The sequence below is a fragment of the Halichoeres trimaculatus genome, unplaced genomic scaffold, assembly GCF_033239565.1.
Source record: "Halichoeres trimaculatus isolate MK-OKI-2021-1 unplaced genomic scaffold, fHalTri1.1 fHalTri1_scaffold_12, whole genome shotgun sequence".
Classification (NCBI taxonomy): Eukaryota; Metazoa; Chordata; class Actinopteri; order Labriformes; family Labridae; genus Halichoeres; species Halichoeres trimaculatus.
The window spans coordinates 30,858,336-30,883,862 of NW_027437190.1; the positions used below are offsets into that span (position 1 = coordinate 30,858,336).

The 25,527-nt window shown below is 39.5% G+C and overlaps 2 protein-coding genes across 8 annotated transcripts in view; both read left to right on the forward strand.

The window, feature by feature from the left end:
- The window catches only part of phf1 (PHD finger protein 1), a 28,339-nt gene extending 20,984 nt beyond the window's left edge, over positions 1–7,355 (forward strand). For both annotated transcript variants that reach the window (XM_074683845.1, XM_074683846.1), the window contains exons 13-15: positions 1,225–1,340; positions 3,249–3,335; positions 3,551–7,355. In XM_074683845.1, coding sequence (XP_074539946.1) covers positions 1,225–1,340; positions 3,249–3,335; positions 3,551–4,007 — 660 coding nt within the window. In that variant the 3' untranslated portion in view covers positions 4,008–7,355. The remainder of the gene's footprint in view (positions 1–1,224; positions 1,341–3,248; positions 3,336–3,550) is intronic.
- Positions 7,356–13,164: 5,809 nt separating this feature from the next.
- The window catches only part of syngap1b (synaptic Ras GTPase activating protein 1b), a 249,653-nt gene continuing 237,290 nt past the window's right edge, over positions 13,165–25,527 (forward strand). For 3 of the 6 annotated variants that reach the window (XM_074683105.1, XM_074683099.1, XM_074683100.1), the window contains exon 1: positions 13,166–13,525. In XM_074683105.1, coding sequence (XP_074539206.1) covers positions 13,504–13,525 — 22 coding nt within the window. In that variant the 5' untranslated portion in view covers positions 13,166–13,503. Of the gene's footprint in view, positions 13,526–25,527 lie in introns of all 6 variants that reach the window. The other 3 variants (XM_074683101.1, XM_074683102.1, XM_074683103.1) reach the window with 3 other exon arrangements.

Genomic DNA, 25,527 nt, shown 5'->3' on the forward strand with positions numbered 1-25,527 from the left:
CAGCTCTGTGCTTCTGTGTTTCTCCTCTTTGGCCTTTTTTCTCTGTGAATTCACCGCCTGCTATAGCTGTATGCTGAAGCTTCAGAGTCTAAGGGAAGCGTGTGAGAGTTGATGTGTCGTGTGTTTCAGTTAAAATCTATAATTCAAATGCAAACTCGGCTGCACAAAAGCCCGCTCATGTATTTCATCAACATCTGCAGTTCAGCACCGCATTTATCATAATCATCAAACCCAATTCCCGGCGGATCCCCGTGAAACAGGCGACATCACATGTGGCAGTTACTATTTTTAACCCGCAGTCTTAACCGTCAATGCTCATTGTACTGCGTCCTCCTACACAACACTCTGATCCGTGTGTGTGAGAGTGTGTGTGTGTGTGCACGTACAGTAATCCTGGAACAATATGCTTCACAGAGCACCAGTTTTCACTCTGGCACTTCCAGGCCCCATTGTGCCCCTCTGATTGATGCTAATCTCCGTCCGCCTTGAAGGAGCAGGTTCGTTGTCGTTGGGGAAAGTGAGATGGGAAGGAATGCAGATATGCTATAGCCTGGGATCATTTCCAAGTGCACTTTGCAGTCGATTACAGTTTGGCCAGGTGGCGCTGGCACCTTGACAGTGCAGCACTGACAGAGCACATCCATTTAAAGGCACAGACGTGGACAAAGGCCACTGAATAATAATCTCTCCTCCTAGTAGTAACGCCAGAGAAGGGAGCGATAATGGGCCAAGAGTGGAGCCATATGTCACAGCCCAGAGATGAGAGATGCTCGTTCCTTTAGGTGACGTTTCCTGTGATTGATGGCTGCGATGAGGCTCCGATGTTTTAACTTTTCACGGGGAGTGAGTCTCTGTGTCACTTAGCAGCCACCTCCATAAGATGCGCCATGAAGGGGATACATTTATGGCAAGACATCCTACGGCTGCCTGATGAGCCTTGATGATGCGACTCACATTAATGTTAGTGTTGTGGGTTTATAGACGGATCAGCCCTTAAGCAAAGCAGGGACACTGAACTGAAGCCTTTTTTTTGTTTTTTGGGAATAAAAGGATCAAATTCTCAGCATCCAAACCTTCATCTGAAATAACTAAACACAAGCCGAGCCCTCTGTGTGCAGAATGAACGCGACGTATGTGCGAGCATGGAGGTATCATGGCCTCATTGAGTCCTGTGATGATGTTGGCGCCCGGACAAGCTGATCTGTGTGTGTCTCCTGTGCCCAGCCTTGTCCACCCCCAGTTGCTGCCAACCCCATTGAGCTGCTGCCATGTTGCCATGGCTACATGGGAGGGACCAGCCTTTACAACTCCAGGAAGTCCGAGGAGGAGCTCAGTTTGAGGTAAGAGGTGTTGTGGCACTTTGGTTTCTGTTTGATTTGATTACGTACTCATTGAATTTCAGGGTTTTATTTGTGATGACGCCGTCGTCTCTGACCTTCATGTGTCCACCAGAACAGATTAACTCAGACGTTTTTATGAGACACTGTACAAGTCAGGATTGAAAAGCCTTGGAAGAAAAATTCTCAAAGAATAAGGGTTTTTAATGTGGGACAACAGAAATCAAGTCTACTTAATTTTTCTAGTCATAAATGTCAAGACTTCTACCATCACCCTTACACAATTGGGGTGGATTGCTTACTTCTTTGAGATTATTTTTATCTAAAACACATTTTTTTTAGCACAGCTTAAAGTTGACATGAAAACTATTCTTATTTTTAACCAGTAAGAAGCTCTTTGAGATTAAAATTTTCTTTTCCTAGAGTGTCCTTGCCAAGACAGGCGGCACCACAGTTACAACTGACACAAACCCAAATACATCACCAGATACTAGGGGTGGGAAAAAAAATCAAGATACGATATATCAGGATTTTTTGTTTGACAATATCTGGACTCTTTGCCAAAAAAAAGATTTTTTTTTTCAAATTCAAATTCTTCATTTCAGTCTTTAGTTATAAACTGGATTGGAAAATGTTACCACTTTTCTCCAGCAGAGGGCGAAGTGTTTCTCTCTGACTCACGTGATTTGCATTTTCTGGGAAAATATGTCTCCTGATAGAGTCTGTAGACATTTTTGTCATTATTCAACTTTTTCACTTAGTATGGTGTTAAAAAAGCAAACTAAAAATCGCAAGAATCGTAAATATCGAAGAATCGCGAATCTGCACCCCAAAAATCGTACATCGATACCTCTGCACAGAACCAAATTGCGGGAAATATTGTCCAGCATGTTGTCCAGCTCTACCAGGCACGCTAAACAAAACATCCACAGACAGATGAATCTGCTTCCACGTCATTCAAGATCTGCTCAAAAGTGTCAAATGAGCCCAGTTCACTAAGTTTCAAGTCTTTTTGTGGGTCGTTCCAGTTAACGCGAGCAGCAGGCCTGAAACCTTTTTTCGTCAAGTTCTTTCCCGAGCCTTGAAACAGGCTGTGATGAATAACAAAATAACAAAAAAGTCCAATTAAAAGACCAGACTCTTCATAAATATTTCTGAATGTTAAAGGTTGGACGATATTGTTGTTGAATTTGGTTAGCTGTGACTACTTAATTTTAGATAGAAGTAACACTAGGTGGCAGCACCTGCGACCAAATAACTTAAAGTACTTTGTTGCACTAACTAAGGTTTGTCCCTCCAGTCTAAATGTTTTGCTTGGGTTTTGCATTGCTTTGGACAAAAGCATCTGCTGAATGAAATTGTTGAGTTGTAGAAAAATGTCTTACAGATTTTTCATTCATTTTCTGAACCGCTTATCCTGTTCATGGTCGCAGGTGACTGGAGCCTATCCCAGCTGTCATTGGTCAAGAGGCGGGTGGTCGCCAGTCAATCAAAGTGCTGACACAGAGACAGACAACCATTCACGCTCACACTCACACCTACGGTCAATTTAGAGTGATCTATTAACCTGATGAGCATGTTTTTGGACTGTGAGGCCGCAGCATTAACCGTTGCCCCACCATGCAGCCCCTTTTAGATCTACTAAACAAAAAAACTTAAAAAAAAATAACTTGGACCTCTGGAAACGCACATAGCAAGACAAGACATAGATGGAAACTTTGAGGGCGGGGACAGCAACCACAAAGGTGGGGAATACAATGGGGCATGAAGGGAAGTTTTCTGAAATGAGGAGAGCTGTGATTTCAAAATAAAACAGGGTGGAAAAAATAAAAGACAAGACTAATCCAAAAAGAATTTAATTCAAATAAAGAGTTCTGACAGATTTTTTTCTTTGATATGTCTGATCTGCAGCTCCCCACCCAAGCGGATGTACGCTTTGTACCACACCACGTACAACGGGAACTCTTCACTCTCCAGGAGTCTTCATCACTACAACAGGTTTTACTCATATGTCTAACTCGACTTTGATACACACATATCTATAGTCCTTTGAGTAGCTCTACTGATGCTTTACTGTATTATTGTTAGGCAAGCTACAAACACATTTACAGACATGTGAATACTTGATACTCTGTGAAATACCTCAACCTGGTGAAATGATGTAAATCCATCTCTGATCCTGACTTCTCCACGGTGTCCATGTCTTTTCCCAGCTCGGAGGACTCCTGCAGAGTACCACCACCTTGCTTCCCTTACCCCCTTAACTCAAACGGCAGCCATCACCACCACCTCCACCACCAGCACCACCACAGCCACCAGAACAACCACACAAACAACCATCAACACCACCACCAACACGGCCACCACCAACACAACCACCAACACAACCACCAACACCCGACAGGCCAGAAGCAGCTGGAGCCGCTCATCCTCCGCGATCTGCCTCCTTACCAACCTGGCGCCGGCGAAGGTGGTGGCGTGGGCGGTGGAGGTGGAGGGGGAGGAGGAGGTGGTGGTGGTGGAGGAGGTGGGATGGTAGTCACAGGGAGCGACGGGACTGTATCGAGGAGCTGGGGAGGAGGAGAGGCGGTGAGGATTTTGGCCAGGCGTGTCACACCTGACGGGAAGGTGCAGTACCTGGTGGAGTGGGAGAACGTGAGTTTGTACTGACACGGATGGAGCGAAGGCGAGACGTAAAGACTGTTTTGTTACAGGAATACTGTGATAGTGTTTAAAGTACAAACAGGACTACAGAAAAAAATACTTTCACGTTGCGAATCCAGGTTTCTCTCATAGTACCACCTCAGCTCAACGTCACTATAGCTCACTACTGGTTCCTAAATGTCCCTCTTTGCTGGTGTTTCTCTGATATTTGTACTGTTAACTTTGGAATATGCCTTTTGCATTTATCACATTTTACTGCGATGAGGAAAGATATGAAAACCTCGTGATGGCTTGTGGGTCTTTGAGCCACATAAAACCTTCATAGGTGACATCTCCCAACAGTTGTTTCAGCTTCCTTCACTTCCTCGCCTTTCAGGTTGTTCTCGTTTTGATCCACGTTATTGTCTCTGATTTGAATAACGTTGCCTACTGTAGCTTTAATGCTCACTCAGAGCTCGGTGGACGTTCAGGACGTTAGAAAAAGGTAGGTTGAGCTCTGTTTGGTGACAGTTTGAGAAGTAACTCTTTTTCATCAGGAGGAGGTTTTCGTATCTTCCCTCGTTGTGGTATGTTATTAAGAGATTGTAAACATGTTATTACGGGACTTTCTTTGTTTTGTTAGATTTTTGTCATGATTTAAATTTAAACTACTGTAAGTATTAGAAATAGGAGCCACAAGAGGGCTTTTGTTTTATAGATAGAATTATATATTCACAATATATTGCTATGACCGAATAACTTTATTTTATTTTTTTGACGTGGTTGCATAGTGCCTACATGGTTCGCGTCCCTCCTGATTGGTCAGCTGACCTGAGCCAGCCAATCAGGCGACAGGTGGATGAGTGAGGTCATGTCACTGTAAATTAGACAGGATGGCTTTTTGTCATGAGAACTGAGAAACAACCGAGTTATAACGTTTTCTTTTGATCAGATCAGACTGTGATGTTACTGTACATTCCAACAAACAACAAAAAAGAAACGTGTGTGTTTTAGAAATGTCTGTTTGGAGTCACCAGAAGGGGAATTATTTTAAAGGGATGTCTTTCTTTCTGTTTGTTTTTGATGAATGTTATTTTTCATAAAGATCAGCCTAAAGTCCAGCCACTGTTCAGCTTGATGTCGTCAGGCAGTCAGCACCAAAATTAAGAAAACGACACAGCCCTGACTTTTGGTCACTCAGCTGTCATGAGCAAACGATGCTAAAGGAGTATTCTCAAAGTTTTTCTGTTCTTCTAGATATCATATCCGACAGTAAGCCTTACGCCAGCCACACACTCGACTAGACTGTTTCTAAAACTTAAGTACTGAAATACTTCATAAGACTGCTTAGACCAGGGGTCTGCAACCTTTACTTTAATAGGAGCCTCAGCTCACCTGGATTAAAGTAATTTAGGAGCCACAAAATCTACTTTATCTTCACAATAAAGACAAAAATCGTGTAAAAAAAATTCAACACATAGTAAAAAGAATGAATAATTACCTAAACAAGAAGTTTTTGTGTTAATAAAAATGTACAAACGATGAATTCATTTTTTGATTTCTTCTATATTTTCATATATTTAAAAAAAAATCAAAATTTGTGAGCTTCATAACACTTCATTAATTTGACAAATTTTCAAAAATTCTAAAATTTCAGAAATTTGCAAAAATAAAAACAGAAATTTAAAAAATGTGAACAATTTGCAATAGTTTCATAAATTAAAAAAAGTAATTTCAAAACTTTGCCAAATTTTAAAGAAATTGTAAAAATTTCGCAGAAAAAGGAATTAAGATAATTTGCCAAAAAATTTGCAGAGTGAAAATTTTTGAAATTTGCAAAAATATACAAAATTTGCAAAATCTTCAAAGAAATTATTTTTTTTCTAACTTCGAAAAAATGTCCAAAAATTTGCAAGTTTTTTTGTTTTTAATTTGAACGCTTTATTGCAAGACTAGATGCATATTTAGTTTAACAAAATTTTAACCCAATATTTTTTTTAGTGTCAATGTCTATCATCAGAAATATGCACTTTAAGAAAAATGAAAATTCTTATTTTAAATTATTATTTTTTTAAGCCACAAGGAGCCATGGCAAAAGAGTCAAATAGCTGCATGAGGCCAGAGCCACAGGTTGCAGACCCTTGGGTTAGACCAATGAGTTCACAGACATGAGGTCTCACAGAAATCAGATGGTATAAGATTAACAAACACAAAGGCTCATCAACGTTATCCTGATGTGTTTTCTGTCATTCAGACACAAAAACAAGCAAAGGAGTAAAGGAAATTTGGAAAAATAACCAGTTGTGACCAAGCTGCAACATCTGGCCATAAAAAATGATCCCAATGTCGAGTTGCTGAAAATTGCACTTCATTGTGCGTCCAAATGAGTCAGCCTCTTGAACCACACACATGTATTTCTCACACATGTACGGCATATTTCACAGAGGCTACTTTCATGTATACAGTCTATGCTTCATAAAAAACTCAGAATAAAGTCACGCCTCGGTAAATCAAGCCCTAAATCTGGTTTAAGAATTGTTGGTGTGTGGCCAGCTTAAGGTGAAACAAACATTATTGTTGTAAAATCTGGTGTATAAAATGCAGTTATAACACTCTATCATCATCTAAAAAAGCCCAAACATTTCCACTTTCATAGAGTATTTCAAAGTGTAACAGTCAATAATCTTAAATCCCTCCTTGAGGCCTGACTGATCTCCTCAGCTGTATTTATAGAGACAAGTGATGTGCTGCAGTTGGATTTTCTCTTTGTGCAAACAGGTTACATTAATCTAGAAAACTGTGGTGCAAGTTCAGAGTTTATATTTTATACAGAGGTTTATTTCAGCAACTTCTTCGATATACCTGACACAGTGTATACTTTTGCAGTTTTGTCTCAATAATAGACTGTAGTTGGAAAAAAAACAGACGCTAGACTCATACGGAGTTCACACTGTTAAAATCAAACCAATGCAAATCTCAGATTTTTGTTCAAACCTCTCTGTGGAATCTCCTGCACTTCTCATTTCAGGACAGAAATGATGTGCTCGTCCATCCTCCTCAGTGACTTTTTGACTGTAGTGTTAGGAAGAGGTGTGTCTCTCTAGGCGATGGTGATGAATGTATTTGTGTGTTTTCTATGGTATGTCTCTACCCGTCAAGTGCTTGTTATAGGTCGTACTCTTGGTGGAACAAAAGCAGATTAGTCTCAAGATAAATAGGAGGAAAACAAACATCAACACTGAGGAACAGCGTTTTATTTTGAGAGAGGTAGTTTTCTTTTTTTTCTGGATTAGAAGTCAAGTCCAAGTTGAGTTCGATGTATTTTTGGAGAAATTATGTTTGTACATGTATACTCTGCGTTGGCACTTAATATGTAACATGAATAATAAAAAAAGTTTCACCTTGTGTGATGTGATTTTTGATCACCTGTACTTGTAGGTGATTCAACAGTTGTCTCTTTCACTATCTGTTTTTGCTTGAGCATGTTCTAATTCAAGGTCTAAACTGCCACTGTAGCTCAGTCAAACTGGTTAACGTGTTTCTTAAAGAGGCTGTGAGGAGTTTGAAAGTGATGTTGAAAAAGGCTTCTTTCTAGATATATGCCTGATCATAATCCACATTTTAAAATGAGATTATTAGCGCCACTATTGCTGGTTACAGGTTATTTTAAATTGCTACTTCTTAGCTTCTAGGTCGGGTCAACCAGGACCGGAGTGATTTATGGCACGTCTAGGTCTCTATGACAACACTACACGGCTGACTAAGTTTAGTAGTGAGAAGAGATAAAACATGGAGATCTTTGTTTTTAACTGTCAGACAGAAAAAAGGACAGAGGAGCAGAAGAAAGTTAAACGGGAGAGCGATACAGCCAGAGCTAAAGGCTAATTAGCCATTAGCTTGGGCTGTATCACTCTTTAACACAGGGGCTAAACTGTTTGTGCTAATGTTCATTCCAACCCACAGTCAGCAGTTATTCTGCAGTGGTCTGTTCAAACTTGAGAGTCTATCAATAAAATGAAGAGTGAGGTTACGTTAGCTCTGACTGGTAGATGACTAGCAGGACATAACCAGGATTTACTCACTCACATTATGGACTTGTCTTAGAGTGCCGGACAGCCAGCTGTGCTAAATATAAACGGCTACTAAACTACTTCCAAACTGACAGTGTTTACTTGTTGTCACATTAGTCTTAAGATATGCGGAACACCAGGCTAACATCGCTGGGTGACTGTACTGATAAAAACCTTACCTCGGCGCAATGTATCCAGTAAGAAGTTGTCTTGAACAAAGAAAATTTGTTTTGATCCGATCTCCATTTTACTCCAAACAAACACCTCGCAAAAAGTAATTTACAACAGTGTGCTTGAGATTCCCAGCCACAAGGTGGCGAAGGAGCGCAATCAAAAAAGATCCTCCTCGTCTTTAACTCATTGAAAAATAAACATATTTTCAGTCTAAAACTTGGAGACACTAGAAAAGGCTAAGTGATCCCCTTTAGGATAAAAAACGGAAAAATTATTAAAAGAAATGGAATAGCATCAAAAAAGGTAACTAAATGATGCAAAACTAGCTTTAATCGTAATGTCAAAAATGATGTGATGAATTTCTAGCAATGAAACAAATTGAAATTAATACTTGTGCCTATAGATGACCTACAAAAAACAAAACAGAAATCAAAAACAAGACCGTTTGTTTCTATTTCCTGGTTTTACAGCCTGTAAGCCCTGGAGCCTGGGTAGATGTCATAAAAAGAAGTTTAAAATATGGAGCAGAAAGAGCTTTTTAATTTCTTTGAAGTCTTTCTCTTTGTCTGGATGAATTTTACTTTTTAGAAAACACCACACATTTAAAGGACAAGACCAACAAAGTAGTATATTGTCCACAGGGGGCACCAGCATCAACACAACTTTAAAATTGCCCACTACAGCTTTGTTAAGAGCAATAAAGACCTGAGGTAGTTCATTCGTTTAGGTTTACAGTGGCAGATTTGATGAGACCTTGAAATGCAGACAAAAAGCTTAAAGTAGCAACCAATGGGGCTAAAGTTAAACTTATTCTGACACACAATCTTAAGATGAAATGTGCATTACTAATTTCTTTAGCTCTGTAAAGCTTATTATTTTCTTTCAAGAAAATGTGATCCAAGTGGGAAGAATTTTTGGTGTCCAAAGACGGAGCCTTGTGGAACACCTGAGGGAACCTACTTATCAAATGGGCACCATTAAGAGGGTTTTACTTACAACTTCATTCACATTTTACTCAATTCAAACTATGCAGATAAGCCCTGTGCTGATTTATCTCAGACACTACATGATGGGAAATTTTCCTAAAAGTACAGCAAAGCTGAAACTGCATTCTGGGGTTTTTTCTAGGGATTCTAGCTGGGTCCGAAACAGACTAAGAATTAATATGGAAATTCCTTTAAGAGCTCAAAAAGCTCAATAGACCATCAGAATTAATCTGATTAATTCTGTTATGGTTAAATTCACTGAAGATGAAGATTGGGGTCACTGCACAAACTGACCGTCTTTTTCCCATTATTGCTGTCTTAGATTTGTGGCTGTTACAAAAAATCAGTATGAGAAAACATTAAAAAAGTATAATCAGGCACAGGGTGGTACGAACTGAGCCGCTTTCTCCACAGGGGGTGCCAAAATCAACACCAACTGACCATGTCTGACAGTAGTTTTAAACTTTTAAAGCTTTATATGTAAAATTAAGGAGTCGTGATGATTAAGTAGCTTTTGTCCACAGTAAAAGTATCATTGAGAAGCAACTGAATGATGTGTAATCACATGGTGTGTCTGCATGTAATTTTAGAGCAAAAGACATAATCATCCTCGTAATCAGTGACAGTGACTTTTTTTCTGCAACAACAAAACGTGATTCAGTCTGACTTTGAGAGGTTGATTTATTCACGTGGGCTTCTTGATTCCTCCTGTGGTAATTAGCATGGATTTAAAAACAGTCTGAAATATATTTAGAGGAGAAAAAGAGGAAAAAGAGCAGCTTGAAATGAAAGAACACAGGATTCAATCAGGGGAGAAACTCTGCTGGCACACCATGTACCAAACAGAAATCATATTACAACAAGACTCAGCGCTGCATTAACAAGAGAAAACAATGAAGGTGCATGAAAGTCAATGCAAACCCAATTCTGGACAACACATATTGATTTAGGTAATATTATTTATCATCATTGGTATTTTGTGAAATTATCCAAACATGTCTCAGAGAATGTGCCGGCTACGTAGCCTTTGAGTTTGTAAAACTGAGACAAAAGGGAAAATGTAGCTCTTAAATGACGTAATGACAACTTAAATATTCTTTTTTCAGGTATTAAGGTACCAGTTAAGAAAAGAAATGCTGTATTTCTTCCGTCATTGATCACTACAAGTGTCGGTTGTGATCAAACAATGTTGGTGAGAATTCCTATAAATTAGTCTGAGGGGAGGATTAATCGCTTCCCAGCCAAATGTGTCCTGTAGGAAAGATTAACTACTTTATTTTGGCAGAAAATTTACTGCTGCTGCCGACATGAAAGACAGATGTTTGTTTTGTGTTTGTGCCAGTTCCATTGAGTTTTCAGGATGAATGATAGAGCTAAATAATTACGCCAAAGATTAATACCACACTCCTGTCTGGATTTGTCTAAATTAGTTGCTCCAGTAGAGTCAGCGCACAGGCCTCAATAAGTAACTGTCGCATTGCAACGGGCAAAACCTTGTTTGGTCAATCAGTCATGTTTGTTAAAGGAGAAACGGACTTAAGACCTGCTTACCCATCGAGTTAAGAGTGTGACACAATTTCAGCCTTGAGGTGCTGAATCATGGATAGAGAAGAAGGAAAATTAATCAGATCCACCTGTATTAATTTATATCTTAAGAGTCTTTATTGCATCTTTTTATTCCCTTACTGTTTTTTTTTCTTTTCTGTATTGCAAGCAGGTTTTTTTGTTTTTATTTCTTATTGCTTTGTCATGGTAATTATATTTAAATAATACAAGACCACAACTTATGTGACATGTTTAACAGTCGAGTTTTCCAAAATTATCCTTTAATACATTTATTATGGTGAGTGCTTGTGGTGCTTGTGTACTATTTTATTCCATGCAAAGACTTTTGTTAAATTTATTTAATTGAATTTAATTGAATTGAATTGAATTTAATTTAATTTAATTTAATTTAATTTAATTTAATTTAATTTAATTTTATTTAATTTAATTTAATTTAATTTAATTTAATTTAATTTTATTTTATTTTATTTTAGGAGCGTCATGTCTTTCAATTAAAAAAAAAAAAAATCAGGGGGGAAAATGAGTGAAATTAATGTTGGCTAAATTTCTGTTCTGGTATTGGGATCCTCATATTAACACATTTCACAATACAGAGCAAATAATTTATTTATTCTTTTTTTTTTTAACTATTAATGATACATCTACCGATACTACTTTAACCAATAAAAAAAAAATAGAAAAAAAAATAATTTTACAGATGCGCAAAATTATATGTCTAGACCAGAAACTAAAGGTGACTGTTAATTTATTTACCTGCTTTTATTGCTTTTCTGCTTGTATTTTCTGTTTTATTGGTCTGCTAAGCAGTTTTTTGTTTCACTTAAAAAGAAGACGCTTACTTATAAATAAGGCAATTATTCTTTTGATTCTTATTAGGATTACTGTTTAATTTTATCATTTCATTTTTCTAAACTACAGAGTTCTTTCTGTAAAAAAATAATACAATTTGATAAAAAAGGAATTTTGTTTCCTTACGGCACCTGTAGCTGCTGCATTTGCCCGCAAGGTGGCGACCACTACTCAACATTTTCACCAGAGGCAGACGCTGCACTGTGCTGCCTTCACTATCTCTGAAGCTGTGTAATTGTACAGGTAAGGACAAGCTGAACACTTGTAACACTTGTTAGATACAAAGGTAAACTTCTTATTAGGGTTTCACCTCAGCCAAAACACAGGGTTTATTTCCTTTTTGAATCTGTTTTTAGCCCAAATGCAAACGCAGGTGATGTGTGTTTGAGGGCAGGAACTTGAGGAGCGTCCCGGTGAGACGCCAGCAAACTAGCTCGAAGTTAGCCAAAATTATCCCAGTGATGAGACTTAGAATAAACTTGTGCTTCTTATTGTTGGCTTAATGCAAAAAGATAAAGCTTCCGTTACCCAGCTTCAACAGGTAGCCATAGAACGATTTTGCTAATCACGCCGTTAGCATGTTTATGTACCACGTGCGTGATTTCACAGCACGTTAACTCAAACGTAACGACTGATGAACCGCTGTGGTAGCATGAACAAACTATTGTACTAAATCGCCAGAGATTCACGGTAACGTAACTTTAACTTTTGAAAGAACTTAATTCTCCCAGCACCATTGAAAGCAGCACACACTTCAAGACACGACGCCATTTTGGCTCCGCAGTTTCCCTTATTGATGCAGTTCCTGTGTTTGGTCATGTGAATCACAAATCCAGAGTCGCAAAATATTTTTCTTAAAAATATTCAGATAAATCAAGTTGGTTAGAGTTATTGTAGTCTAATATGATGATTGTATTTTTTAAAAATATTAATTTAGGATTAATTTCCTGGTAGCTGCCTGTGAGGCTTGTTTCAACAGGTATGTAATGCTTGATGCAGGAGTTAAGCTTCGATATAACAATATAAACAAGATATTTTATTAGCCTATAGATAAAGTCAAGTCAAAATTAACTGGAAAATAAGTATATATATAAATATATTTTGTACAATTTTAAAGTTTTAACTTTGGAAAATAGTAGTTTTAAATATCTTGCAAATAACAGGTGCTATACAACAGTGCGTGAAGTACAGTGTGTAAAACTCATTAGCTTCCTTTGTGGCCTAATACACACCTTCACACACACACTGTTGCCCGAGGCAGTAGTACAGTTACACTCTCAGCAGTGTAATTCATTTTATTTTATTATTTATTTTCCAAATGACACTAGCAATAAATGTTAAAACGCAAAGGCTAAAGATAGGTTACAGAGATTGTGAAACATGCGCGCGCATCCCTCAAACACACATACGCAGATCATGCACATGTGCGCGCGCGTGCTCAGCCCTCCACCCCCTTCTCTCTCTCTCTCTCTCTCTCTCTCTCTCTCTCTCTCTCTCTCTCTCTCTCTCACACACACACACACACACACATACACACTCACTCGTGTTTCACCCTCACACCTCAACAGCAGCGTGCAAATAAACACACACACACACGCGCACACACACATATACACACACACATTTCGGCATCCTGTATTTTTTTATGCACCGGGAACCGGGCGCTTTATAAGCGGTCGTGGATTATGATGCCAGTTTTTTTAACAGCGGAATATTGGCCTCTCCTTCGGCTCCATCTGTGATCAGCTCTTTATCGCGTGCTTTCTTCTTTTTTTTTTCTTTTAATTTCTCAGATTAATTTGTAATTTCGGTTCCACGTTACTTCAGAGCACCGAGAGACCGCTGAGACGCACAGCCTACGTTCAATGCCGTTGGAACATGTCCTATGTTCCCTTTCAAGGTAAGACAGAACAGATATTTTACATTTTTTGCCTTTCACTGCATCTTTATTTTCTGTCCTCCTCCTCCCCCGTTCCTCACCATCCCCTCTCTCTGTCTCTGTCTCTGTCTCTCCCCTCTCATCTCCTCTCCCTCTGTCTCCCTGGCACTATCATGTGCATTAGGCATATTAAAAAGCACCATATCCGACAGGTGCATAGGAATAGCCTAGAGTGCCTTCTAGATAGATGCCCACACACGCCCGCACAAACACGCACGGATCAAGCGCAGCGTGTGTCTGTATAGACCTGTGCATGCGGCAATTATAGTATCGTATTAAGGTATGCATGTGTACTGGTGTCGCGGTCTACTCTTGCAAGTGCATTCCTCTGTTGGAGAGCAGCTGCACTGCTATGATGGGGAGAAAAAAAATCAATGAAATACGCAAAATATTCAGTTTTTTATTCTGTGGTGCACATTAGATGCTCATGAGGAGTTAAAAATCAAGTTTTCTGCTCTCATGTTGAATTATTTTATTTGTTGTAGAATATGACTGTCATACTTTGCAGTGTAAGGAGCTTTAAAGCTACTTCTCTACATTTTCTTCACGCTGGGATTTGTAGTTTTTGTAGCATGTTATGAAATACATTTGTAATTTCATCAACAGCCTGAATGGACAGTCTGCTTCTCCTGTGCTAAAACTTTGGCCCATTAAAATATGTAGATGACCAGACTGAGAGGCTACTTCAGTCTTCGCTGGGCTCTTCTTCCTCCATACTCGAGTGTGAGTGGGTGAAAGGCGCTTCAGTGTATACGGTAAAGGCAGATTCCCCTTGGTATCATTGCACTGCAACTGTGACTAATGCTATATGTGAGCAGGCGTGCTGCAGTGAGCTGCCTCAAATCCATCCAGTCAAAAAAATTGCAGTGTATGTGTTTGTGTGTGTGTGTGTGTTTGAGAGATCAGAGGGGCTAATTTGGGGAGTAGAAGCTACAACGGAGTGAGATGGAACGCCCAGCGTAAAGTTTGGAGCAGCCGTGAAGGACTGAGGGTGTCGTGGTTTGTGTGAGTACCTGTTATCGAGGAGGCTAGATGCCAAAAAGCTGTAGGGATGGGGAGGAAGTGGATGAGTGTGTGACAGAGAGAGCGTCAGTTTAGTCAGTGTGTGGGTTCAGGAGAGAGTGGAGGTGTGCTGCATGTGACTGTTCGGGTGAGAGATACATGTGTGGATTCAACCACACACACACACACACACAGCTGTAACCCCTTGTAGAACAATATGGGTGCTGCCAAAATGGAGACCTAAAAACCACAACTCTCAGCTCCTGGGCTTCACCATGACCTCGAGATCGCCATCTGAGCGGCACATGAAAAGAGGAACCAAATTTAACTGCTCGGCTTATTTTCACTCTGCTTTTTTATTCCCTCAGAGCACGGCAGATAATGGCTCAAATGCCCCCCTTGTGCGAGTGCAGCTATGGAAGTTGGTTGCATAATGTTAGTGAGATGCTCTTCCACTGTGTGTGTGTGTGTGTGTGTGTGTTAGTGTGTGTGTGTGTAAGCCCACTCTAGGAGTCATTGCCAGGAAATTGTGTGCACAGTGCTGCACCTTCAAAACCTGCCAGCGATGGCACTGATGGTACTCTTTCCCTGTGATCGCACAGTGGTGTTTCATTTCAGAAAACATTGTTTTCCGAGCTGTGCAGTGTTTGTCTTCTCCAATTTGGTACAACTGCTGAGGGTTTAGCAGTAAGCCCGATAGTAAGGAGAATCAATATGGCAATACACAAATCAGCAGTTTTAACAGTTTTCACTCCATGAATCCAGCAGTAATTAAAACAGTGTACCCTCAATGGAGATGAAACATTAACCAAGTTTGTTGTAGACATAATGTAATTTTTTTTTTACAATAAATAATCTATGAGTGCTCTTAAGTGCATTTAATGAGGAACCTAAGGCCTGTTCATTTTCCAGCGCTGTCTTCTACCAATTACATTTATTACATTAAACTTTCCAACACTTTCAATGTTGTATTTTATCCATAATTTAGTGTAAACCATTCAGAAGTTCCTGTGTGGGATGGTTCATTCTGTTTTGAAAGTGTTCCATTGGGGACGTTGTGTAGCTTGGCAAAGAAAGTCCTCAGTGTTTGAGTCCCCACCTTGTTTCAGCACTCTTTCTTGGATGCGACATATCTGTAACCTATTCTGTAGAGTTTGTCATTCAGCATCCAGGCTGTGGGTTAGGTTATTTCATTTCATGACTTACAAGCAAATGTGTACTGTGTTATCTTTACAACTTGACTCTGATTGGTCAAAACCGCACAACAACAGTTAAGCCTAAATGGCACGAGTTACACCAGGGTACCTGACAACAAATGACACTGTGGCAAACAAAGTAAGTCGCTGTTTACTTGCTGATTTTAAAGACTATAAAACATTCAGGACATGTTTTTGTTGGATCCTGTCCGACAATCCAGGCACAAAATAGAATTATCTGCTAACAGCCATTAAATTGCACAAAAGTTAACTCTGTGGTCAGTTTCTTGTGAGGATAGTTCAAATTATGAAGAGCTCTGAAGTTTGGCTTAATATAAATGTCTTCAAAAACTCTCTCTGTTTTAGAATCTTTGTTTAAACCAGCGGGTCATAAGGATGTGTTTAAAATTGGTTTGGAAAAATTACTATCAGGCCCATTGTTGACAGGGGCCATGTTTGATATGCTTAACTCAAGCTAGCTTCAAGTTTCCCACCTCTCTGAAATCAGCCGCACCCATGTTTGGGCAAAACTTGTACATTTAAAAACTTTGAAAACAGAAACTTGCATAATGAAGTTAATTTCTGACAATGTAAATGTTCAATTTAACAAGCTTAAAAACATATCACCAAAACTACTGATGTCAAGAAAATATAAAAATCTAAAGAGCAAGCACAAAGCAAACTTATTCATTCAATCTCATGTTGATTAGTCTATAAAATTGTGAAATTATTCCTTTAAGGTACATTAAGGTGGTTAAATGTGTGATTGAAGTTAATTTTAAAGAACTTAAGTGATTAATCATGATTCCAAAAAATGAAACGTGCAACATACTTTTAAGAATGAATTTGCATGTAGAATCATTAGCTGGCTCAAGTATCTAAATTTTGAAGAAATGATGTATCAACTTTATGTCGTCGTTAATTTTCAAATCTTTGGGATGTTGATTGTAGGAGTGGGTACGTTTCACATTTGAAATGATATGGTTCTGATGCTCGGAACTTGGCAATCAGTCTGGGTACTCAACAGTACCAATTTTCAACCTTTTTTTTGTGTGTGTTTATGTGGTAAAAAAATTGTTTGTTCAATAATGAAATATCAACTTCACACATTTATTTTCTATAGATAAACTTGTAATGCTGTGTACATGTCCAGTACGGAAAATCGCCTTCTCTTCCACTCCCCTCATGGTCACAAGGATGTTTTTGATTTTATGTTAATCGGTACTCAGTACAACAGATGGACTTCGGTTGGTACCTTTAAATAGTAGGGGAGCACCGATCACAATTTTCTGGCCAATCACCAGTCATGGATCGTTAGAAACCCTGACCTGCCGAAAACTGGTTTGGATACCGATCTGTCTTTTTTTTCTTTTTTATAACTGACAGCATACACCCTCAATGTCCCAATCTTATTGTATTGAAAATCATTGAACAATACCTGTGAAACAATCAAATCTGTATGTTTAACTTCAACAACCAATAAAGTGTCCTGAATTTTAGGTCTCAGAGCAAAAAGCAACAATGGCTGGCTATCAGAGCTTCCCGGATGTTCATAAGATCAATTTCATATGTAAGGATGGGCTGTTCGCTGATCCCCCAAAACTAAGGAAATCGGCATGTCTGTTAGACATTACCTAATTCGGTACCCATCCCTATTTGAAAATTGTGTAAAGAACTGCTATTTGCATTTCTAGCAAATCTTAAAGACGACCAGCTCCAAACACTCAAGTAGCTACTATATCCATCCCCCATCTACCTATACATTAGAAGCTCCATGGTTACTCAAGGCGATTATGTAACACTGTGTGATATTTATTACACAGTGACTCAACATCTAGAGATAAAGTATGTGGTAAGACGGTTTATATTGGTATGACATTGATTGGAAATGAGCTATAGATCGACAGGAGGGGAAAAGGGGTTAAAAGAAAAAAGAAGAGCCCTCAGCGATCCTGCAGATGTATTCGAGCCCATGTTGACGAGAGTGTTAAGCTAATGTACCAGGCAAGCCATTTGCAGTCATGCCAAGTACCGGCTCACATGAACAGGCAGTTAGTGGGAGGCAGGCAGCAGCAGCAGCAGAGATGGGCCTTCCTATCTTGGCTGAATCTCTTCCTCCCTCGTTCACTCTCTTAAACTCACACCTCCTTTCAGTCTTTTTCCTTCTTTTCCTTTCTCTCTGTCTTTCCTCCGCTGTGGTCGACCCCCCTCACGCTGAACCACCCACACACACACACATGCTCTCCTACCTCCACACTGTCTCTTCTCCCTCCTCTCCCTGCTCTACAGTGGCTCTACCTATGAGTGCAGATGGACGCTATGGAAGCAAGCAGCCAGCCGCTGAGCTATCCCTGGCCTTGTCGATTTTACAGTAGTTTGATACAGCAGCTCCTGTCAAGCATGGCCATAGTTAAAGAGACAGCACCACCGCCAATGCACTGCAGCACTCCTTTTCTCCCTCCTTCCCTTTCCCTCTCTTTTTCTCCCATGTGACATAAGGGACTGTCTTACACCCCTCCACCACTCAGGCTGTGCCAAGAACCATCATCTGTTAGGCTATTACTGTACTGCATGCGCGAGATTCATCTAGCCCCTGTGCACAAGATGATCCGTCAAAAGAGAGAGCCCATTCATTCTCCAGTGGGGTGCTGAGTGTACTGGAGACGCGTTTGTGCTGGCTTTTTCAAGTGTTGTGTCGAATTAGCAGCGTGGACGACCAGTGGTGAGCATTGGGGAGAAGTGATTGGCTTTTAATCACACATGTAGGGCCGAATCCTCCAGCCAGAGAGCTTCTCTACTTGTGCTGACAGATCTGTAGAGATCTGATGTTTTGGGAATCAAAGAAGCCCCTGTCCAAGTTCAGGGACGTTTAAAATTTGAATCCCCTCTAGATGTGGGAAGTCAGCACTTCTGAATGTCAAAACCAGACTGTGCCTTCAGCTTTTCCAAGTATCCCCAAAGCTTTCTGGTCAGAGACAAGCAGTGATGTCAGGATATTGAGGAAATATCACTTGTGTCATTATTCTGGCTGTTAGTGTTCAAAAGACCTTCATCTGGGTAAACTCACGCCTTGTTTTACATATTTATAACCATGCCCAGGTTTCTGCTCAATAACAAAGCAGGGAGTTGAATGAAAGTCCTTTGGTAAGCTTGTTCAAATGTGCATTATCTGGCAGACAGCTGAAGGCCTTTGATTCTCTGGAGGTCAATCGATATCTGACCCTGACAGTGTATGTTTGTGTTACCCCGGGGACTGTGACTGTGTAGACACACTGAAAATGCAACAGGTCGAAGAATTAATTCTCCAGGGGAGATCAAAACATGACGGGATGTTTTGTAAGAGGTGGATCATTTCTCACTTTTGGGCCATTTTGTAATCAAGACCCATATAGTACTGTGTGTCGTCTGCATAGAGTGGGAGTAAGGGTCCTTATGGTCAAAAAATGCACATCGGATACATAATTATTTTTCTGTCTTTTTATTCCTTCTCAATGGCTTTAATTGAACAGTTTTAGATGAGGTGTATCATTTCTCGCTTCTAGGGCATTTTGTATTCATTTTGTGTGAGTTTAGCTTGTTTTATTAAAAACAAAGCAAAAAAAAAAAAAAAAAAAACGCAACCATGGATTAGATGAATTGTAATTTCCTTTTTTTTTTTTTTATTTATTTATTTATTTTTTTTAATAAATAGCATTACTATGATTATATTACAAGAGGTGGATCATTTCTCACTTTTGGATAATTTTGTATTTCAGATTCGAATATTACAGTGGGTCATCTGAAAAGAGTGTAAGTTTAGCTAGTTGTAGCTAATAAATGCCAACCTAAACTAGGTGTATTGCCTTTTCCTTTTCTTTTTATTCTGAATAAATACTCTATTTTGACTGTTTTACAAGATGCGAAGCATTTCTCACTTTTGCAGCATTTTGTATTAACTTCCTTAATGTGCGGAGCGTCATCTGCATAGAGTGAGTCCAGCTGCTCGTAGTCCAAATCCCAACCATAGGTCAAATAAATTTATGTTTTTCTGTCTTTTATTCTTACTCAGCAGCTTTAATAAAACCCTTTTAGAAGAGGTGTAACATTTCTCGCTTCTAGGGCATTTTGTATTCATTTGTTTTGAGTTAAGCTTGTTTTAGATAAAAAACGCAACCATAGATCAGATGAGGTGTGAATTTCCTTTTTTTTTACTTGAATAATAAATAGCATTTCTTTGATTGTTTGCAAGAGGTGGATAATTTCTCACTTTTTGAGCATTTTTGTGTTTCAGATCCCACTATTATAGTGGGTCATCTACATAGAGTGTAAGTTTAGCTAGTTGTAGCCAGTAAATGCCACCTTAAACTGGATGTATTGCCATTTTACCTTTCTTTTTATTCTTAATCAGTACCCTTTTTTGACTGTTTTACAAGAGGTGAAGCATTTCTCACTTTTGCAGCATTTTGTGTTCAGCACTCTTAATGTGCAGAGTGTCTTCTACAAAGAGTAAGTTCACCTGCTTTTAGTAAAAAGTGCAACCACAGATCAGATATGTTATCGATTTCTGTCTGTTTGCCTTAAATCAAAGCTTAAATTTAACTTTTGTTTTTCTAAAAGAGGTGCACATTTCTTGCTTTCAGGGCACTTTTTATTCATTTAGTATGAGTTTAGCTTGTTTTAGTCAAAAAGGCAACAATGGATCATATGAGTTGTAATTTCCTCTTTTTTTCTTTTTCACTTTGAATGACTAGTGTTACTTTGATCATTTTATAAGAGGTGTATCATTTCTAACTTGTGGAGCATTTTGTATTTCAGATCCCAATAGTATAGTTTGTCTTCTGGATAGTAACAGTTAAGCTGCTTGCAACCATAGGCCCGATGCATTGTCACTTTCTCTTTCTTTGGTCAACAACTGATCCTCTTTTTTCCTATTTTTCCTATCTGCCTAATGCTAAACTAGCTTTAGTCAAGAACACCTGGACCCTTATCCTCTAAGAGCCTTTAGTGCTTTAGTGATACTGACGAAATCTACATGGGGGCTTCTGGGCCTGAGTCGCCAGGAGGAGTGGCTTTTTCGACTCAGCTACACTTTGGGTGGGTGGGTAATTCAATTCTGCTGCAAAGCATGGCAGAATGACTCAATGGGTTTGTGCAGGGAGGGAGACAGAGAGAGGGAAGACGCCTTGGCTTTTGATTGATCTTGTCAGGATTCACTCCCAGCAAAAAGGTCAGGATGAGCTGCCTCCTCTCTCCTGAGCCAATCAGTGGGCTGCCAATCCGGGATAATGATCTCCCTCTGGATATGGTTGGCTCATCATGTTTGCAGGCATGATGTTATCCAATCCCATGGATGCCAGTGATTCAGAGCTGTGAGTTTTAAGCCAAATACCCAAGGCAGTGTGAGAATTTACAGTACATATGTCAGTAGTATGAGTCATAGGGTGACCAATGGATGGGCTATTTTTTTCAATACGAATTCATGGCAAGAAGAGAAATTTTCAGTCCCTCTCACATCGCTATGGGATACTGTTTGCTCAGCAATAACCATTACAGAAATGGTACTTTTTCAATGGTAAGCTGTTGTATCACATCTACTAGTCTTGGTTTTGCATGTGCAGAGCTTCACAGTCAAGTTAGCAACATTTAGTCCAGCATTCAAAACAAAGCTTACAGAAGTTTTTTTGGATTTCTTGGATGTCCAATTACAAGTGACTCAAAGTTATGATTTGCACTTCTCACATAAAAAATATTTCAACATTATTTATCATATTTTTTGTCTGCTGTGAAAGCCTGTGACAATAAAAACGATGAGATCTTTTTTTTGACATTCTCCCTCATACTACAGCGCTTACACTTTAAAAATTCCCCCTGAAGAAACTGAAGAGATGGTGAAACGAGGTCCACTACCATAGGCTGAAAAATAAAGGCCTCTGAAATGAATAGAAAAAAACACATCTGTGCACTGAAGCCTGACGCGGTCTTAAACATCAGCGTCAGGTTATCAAGCTCTGAATGAGGAATCCAGCTCTCTGCTCAGTCTAGCAATCGGTCTGCTAGACACTGAAATAGACTTTACTGCGCTGTTGGGAGTTTAATCAGGCACCTGTAGAGCTATTCATTACAGGGGCTTTCTATTTTTACCTCTTTATATCTGTTTGTGCCTTTATGTTTGCTTATGTAAGCTTTGTTATTGTGTGTTTTCACTCAGCATGTTTGGTTGTGCGTCCATTGGAGGCTGAGACGCCGCAGTGTCTTTCGGTTCAGGGGAGAGAAGCGGTCACATCAGGTTATGGAAAATATTCTACGGTACCAGCTCGGCTCTGCCAGGCTTCCACTTAACTGTGAATTAAGTGTGAAGCAAATGAACTTCACTTTACAATGTAAATGTTCTCGCTGCAGTGTTTTTTTCTGCCTCAAATGGGAGCATTTATTTTGCTGATGGCCGTATTAGTGCAAGTAAACAGAAGTCACATTGTTGAAGAAACAGCAGAACGGCTCTCTGAAGCACTGTTGGTAGAAACACGTTAACTTTAATCCCCTGATTTAAAACCATCATGATTAATTCATAGATATTTTATAAACACTGTAGTGAGAGTAAATCTTTATCAACACTGACTCTGGTGCCACTGGTAAACTAATAATAATATGCTTTAATAGATACTTTCAAAGACTGTGTATAACCATGGACAGAACAACAGCTATCCCTAAGTGAAGCCAAAAGATTTAGAGCTTGTTTGAGTTGTCTAGTATGTGTTTTCCAACAGTGATACTGCTACAAATTCAGTAGTTCCTTTGTCGGATAACAATAATTTAGCACTAATATCTATTTATAAAATGTATAAAATACTTTAACTTTGGAATATAAAAAAACTCCATCACAAGTCTTTGCTGTGTGTCATCTAGCTAACTGAGTAGCACTATTGGTTGGACATTAGGCAAAATAGAGTATGTAATAAGGGATGCTCGATACCTGGTATCGGTACTCAACGGTACCAATTTTCTGTACTTTTTTGTGTTTATGTGGTAAAAATATCAATTAGTTTAATGGTAAAATATATATTTTTTCAATATTTTCAATTTAACATATTTATTTTTCAATAGATAAACTTGCAATGCTGTGCTCATGTCCAGCATGGAGAATCGCCCACTCTTTCACTCACAGTCACAAGGATGCATTTAGGTACCTAAACATGGTACCTTCTGATTTTACGTGAATTGGTGCCCGGTACTTTTGACAGAATTTATTTGCTTCGCTCTGTTGTGTGTTGACTGCCTGCTATCTCATCCGTCAACTCACATCACCTGCATCCCCAATCTGGCTTGATTCAGGAGACCAAGGAGTTCCCTCAATTCCCACGTTTCTGTTGGGCTGTAAAACCTCCAGCCTGTTGACTCCTGGTCTGGCCGTGCTTATTATGTCGGTTTGTTGTTGTAGCAAAGCTAAATATGACCTGGGTTTGACACAAGTTGTTTTATTTTGAAAGTCAAGATGTGTTTATATTTGGGATGGGCATTTCAAGCAAAAGGGTTTTTCAATATTAGCTGCTGCCCCTGCCCCCCACCCACATACACATACCCGCTAACATAAGACTTTGACAAAGAGGGAGAGGGCTGTTGCATGCTCTGCAAGTCAATCTTAAAACTTACTTCTTAGGGTGACAAAGCCTACTATTGACTATTCAGATCAGAATCAGAAATACTTAATTAATCTCAGGGGAAAATTTGGTTGACCTGCGGACATCACCCTACGCCAGAGGTCGCCAACCTGTCGATCGCGATCGACTGGTCGATCTTTGAAGCTTCCCCGGTAGATCTTCAAAATAATAGAAAAATGAATCACTCTGCATCATGCATGATGGACTTCCAACTCTTGGCTCGCACATTGTAGACAAATGCGGACCGTGGCTGGAAAAGTTGCTTAAGGGAATCAAATATAGGTTTACTATGATCATTTACCAATAATTTTGTCTTTGCTTCAATGATTTGTCATATCCCGAGTATCCCGTGAGACGCGGAGAAAGCTTATGTTCTACACGATAACGCAAAAGTTTTGTTTTGTTTTGGCCTTGCATTTACACAGAAACAGCATTTCAGCCGACCTAAAACGCAAACTTTTGAAAATGGCCTCCAGGGTGGGATTTTTCTGAAACCCTGCTGCCACCTTTGCCGTGTAAACAGTTAGCTGGCGTTTTCAGTGGAAGCGCTGATGTCACGATCCACTTCGCATACAACAGTCCAACAGTACCGTTGTTACGATCATCATGGTCTTCCATGTTGTGCTTGTGCTGCTCAATCTGCGGACTGTCTTTAGACAAAATGAGCATCTGTTGCTCCACTTCTGCTCTTAGCAATCACCAATACACCAGATGATCGGCCCAACTCTACTTCAGTGGAGACCTCCCAAAAGCAGCTTCTCGACAAGACAGTTATAGCACCAACTACAGTTCTGGCATGCTTACTACAGCGTTTTCAGTCCCTTGGCGTTTCTGTGTAAAAACAGATTTTTTTTCACTCCGTTTTTATTTTTTCAGATGAAGCGTTGTCATGTAAGCAGGGCCGTAGTTAAGTTTAGACACGTTTGTTTTATTTTGACAGTTCCTGGACATTTTTACTTGGTTTATGTGCACAACTTCCTGTCCCATTTGATCTTTTTTTTTTGTTAAATATACATGTCACAGCTCCATCGTCTGGCAAAAACGGGATTGTTGCTATATGCTGCAACCTGTCGCAGCTGTTAATGACAATTGGTTGAATAAAATGCTGATATAATTAATCAGCCAAGTGCCACTTATCAGTCAACCCCTCATCTGTTGTCTATTTTCCATAAATTATTCATAAATACTGGATTCTAATTTGTCAGTATTGACTTTCAGCCATTATTCTATGTTCCTTTAGCAGACAGGCAGCTGCAGTAAATATGGACCTTAAGTTCTGATAGCCAATGAAACACCTTTAAGAGCACTAAACCATCCCACAAGAAGCATTTTGTTTCAAATCATTCTGTACTTAGCAGAAATTTGGGACAAAAAAGTGAAGAAAACTAAAAAATGAATTTAATTTCAAGCAAAATGTCAAACATTTGTGGGCTGGTCCTGGGCCCTAAACTTGGATACTGCCAAGAATTTCAGGTAAATATGATTTGGGTTCCCAACTTCTGGTCTCATTAAACTAAACATCTCTAGGCTGCTATATCCACTGTACTCTTCTATCTCATTAAAGGGAAAAAAACAAAAGAAGAACACAAACTTTGCATCTTGATAACTATAATATTTTAATAATTTAAAACCTAAACCTACCTGATGACAACCCAAATTATAACACAAATGAAATGTAAAATATAAAAGATTTCATACGGTGTGCGTCCAGAGCTAATATCTAATGGATCCTTTAAAATCCTTCTCACCAGCACTCCTCTGCTCTTGAAGTGCTCATGAAAGTAAGCATCACAGGTTCGTCTGTTTAGGATTTACTCAAACGCCTCACAGCGAGAAGACCCCGGTTTGATCCTTGGCTCTTCCCGTGCACAGTTTGCACGTTTGTGTGGGCTCTCACTGGTTTCCTCCCACATCGCAAAGATGTGCAAGTCAGGCAGAGTGGAGACTCTACATCGCCTGCAGGTACGAGTGTGAGCGTGAGTGGAAGTCTGCCTGTCAGCGTGGACTGGCGACCTGCCCAGTGTCCTGCCACCCGCCCAGTGCATGCTGGGATAGCCTGTAGCCCCAGGTGTGCCAGGGAAGGATAAGGTGGGCAGAGGAGTTGAATGAATAAATGATTAATCAGATGCAC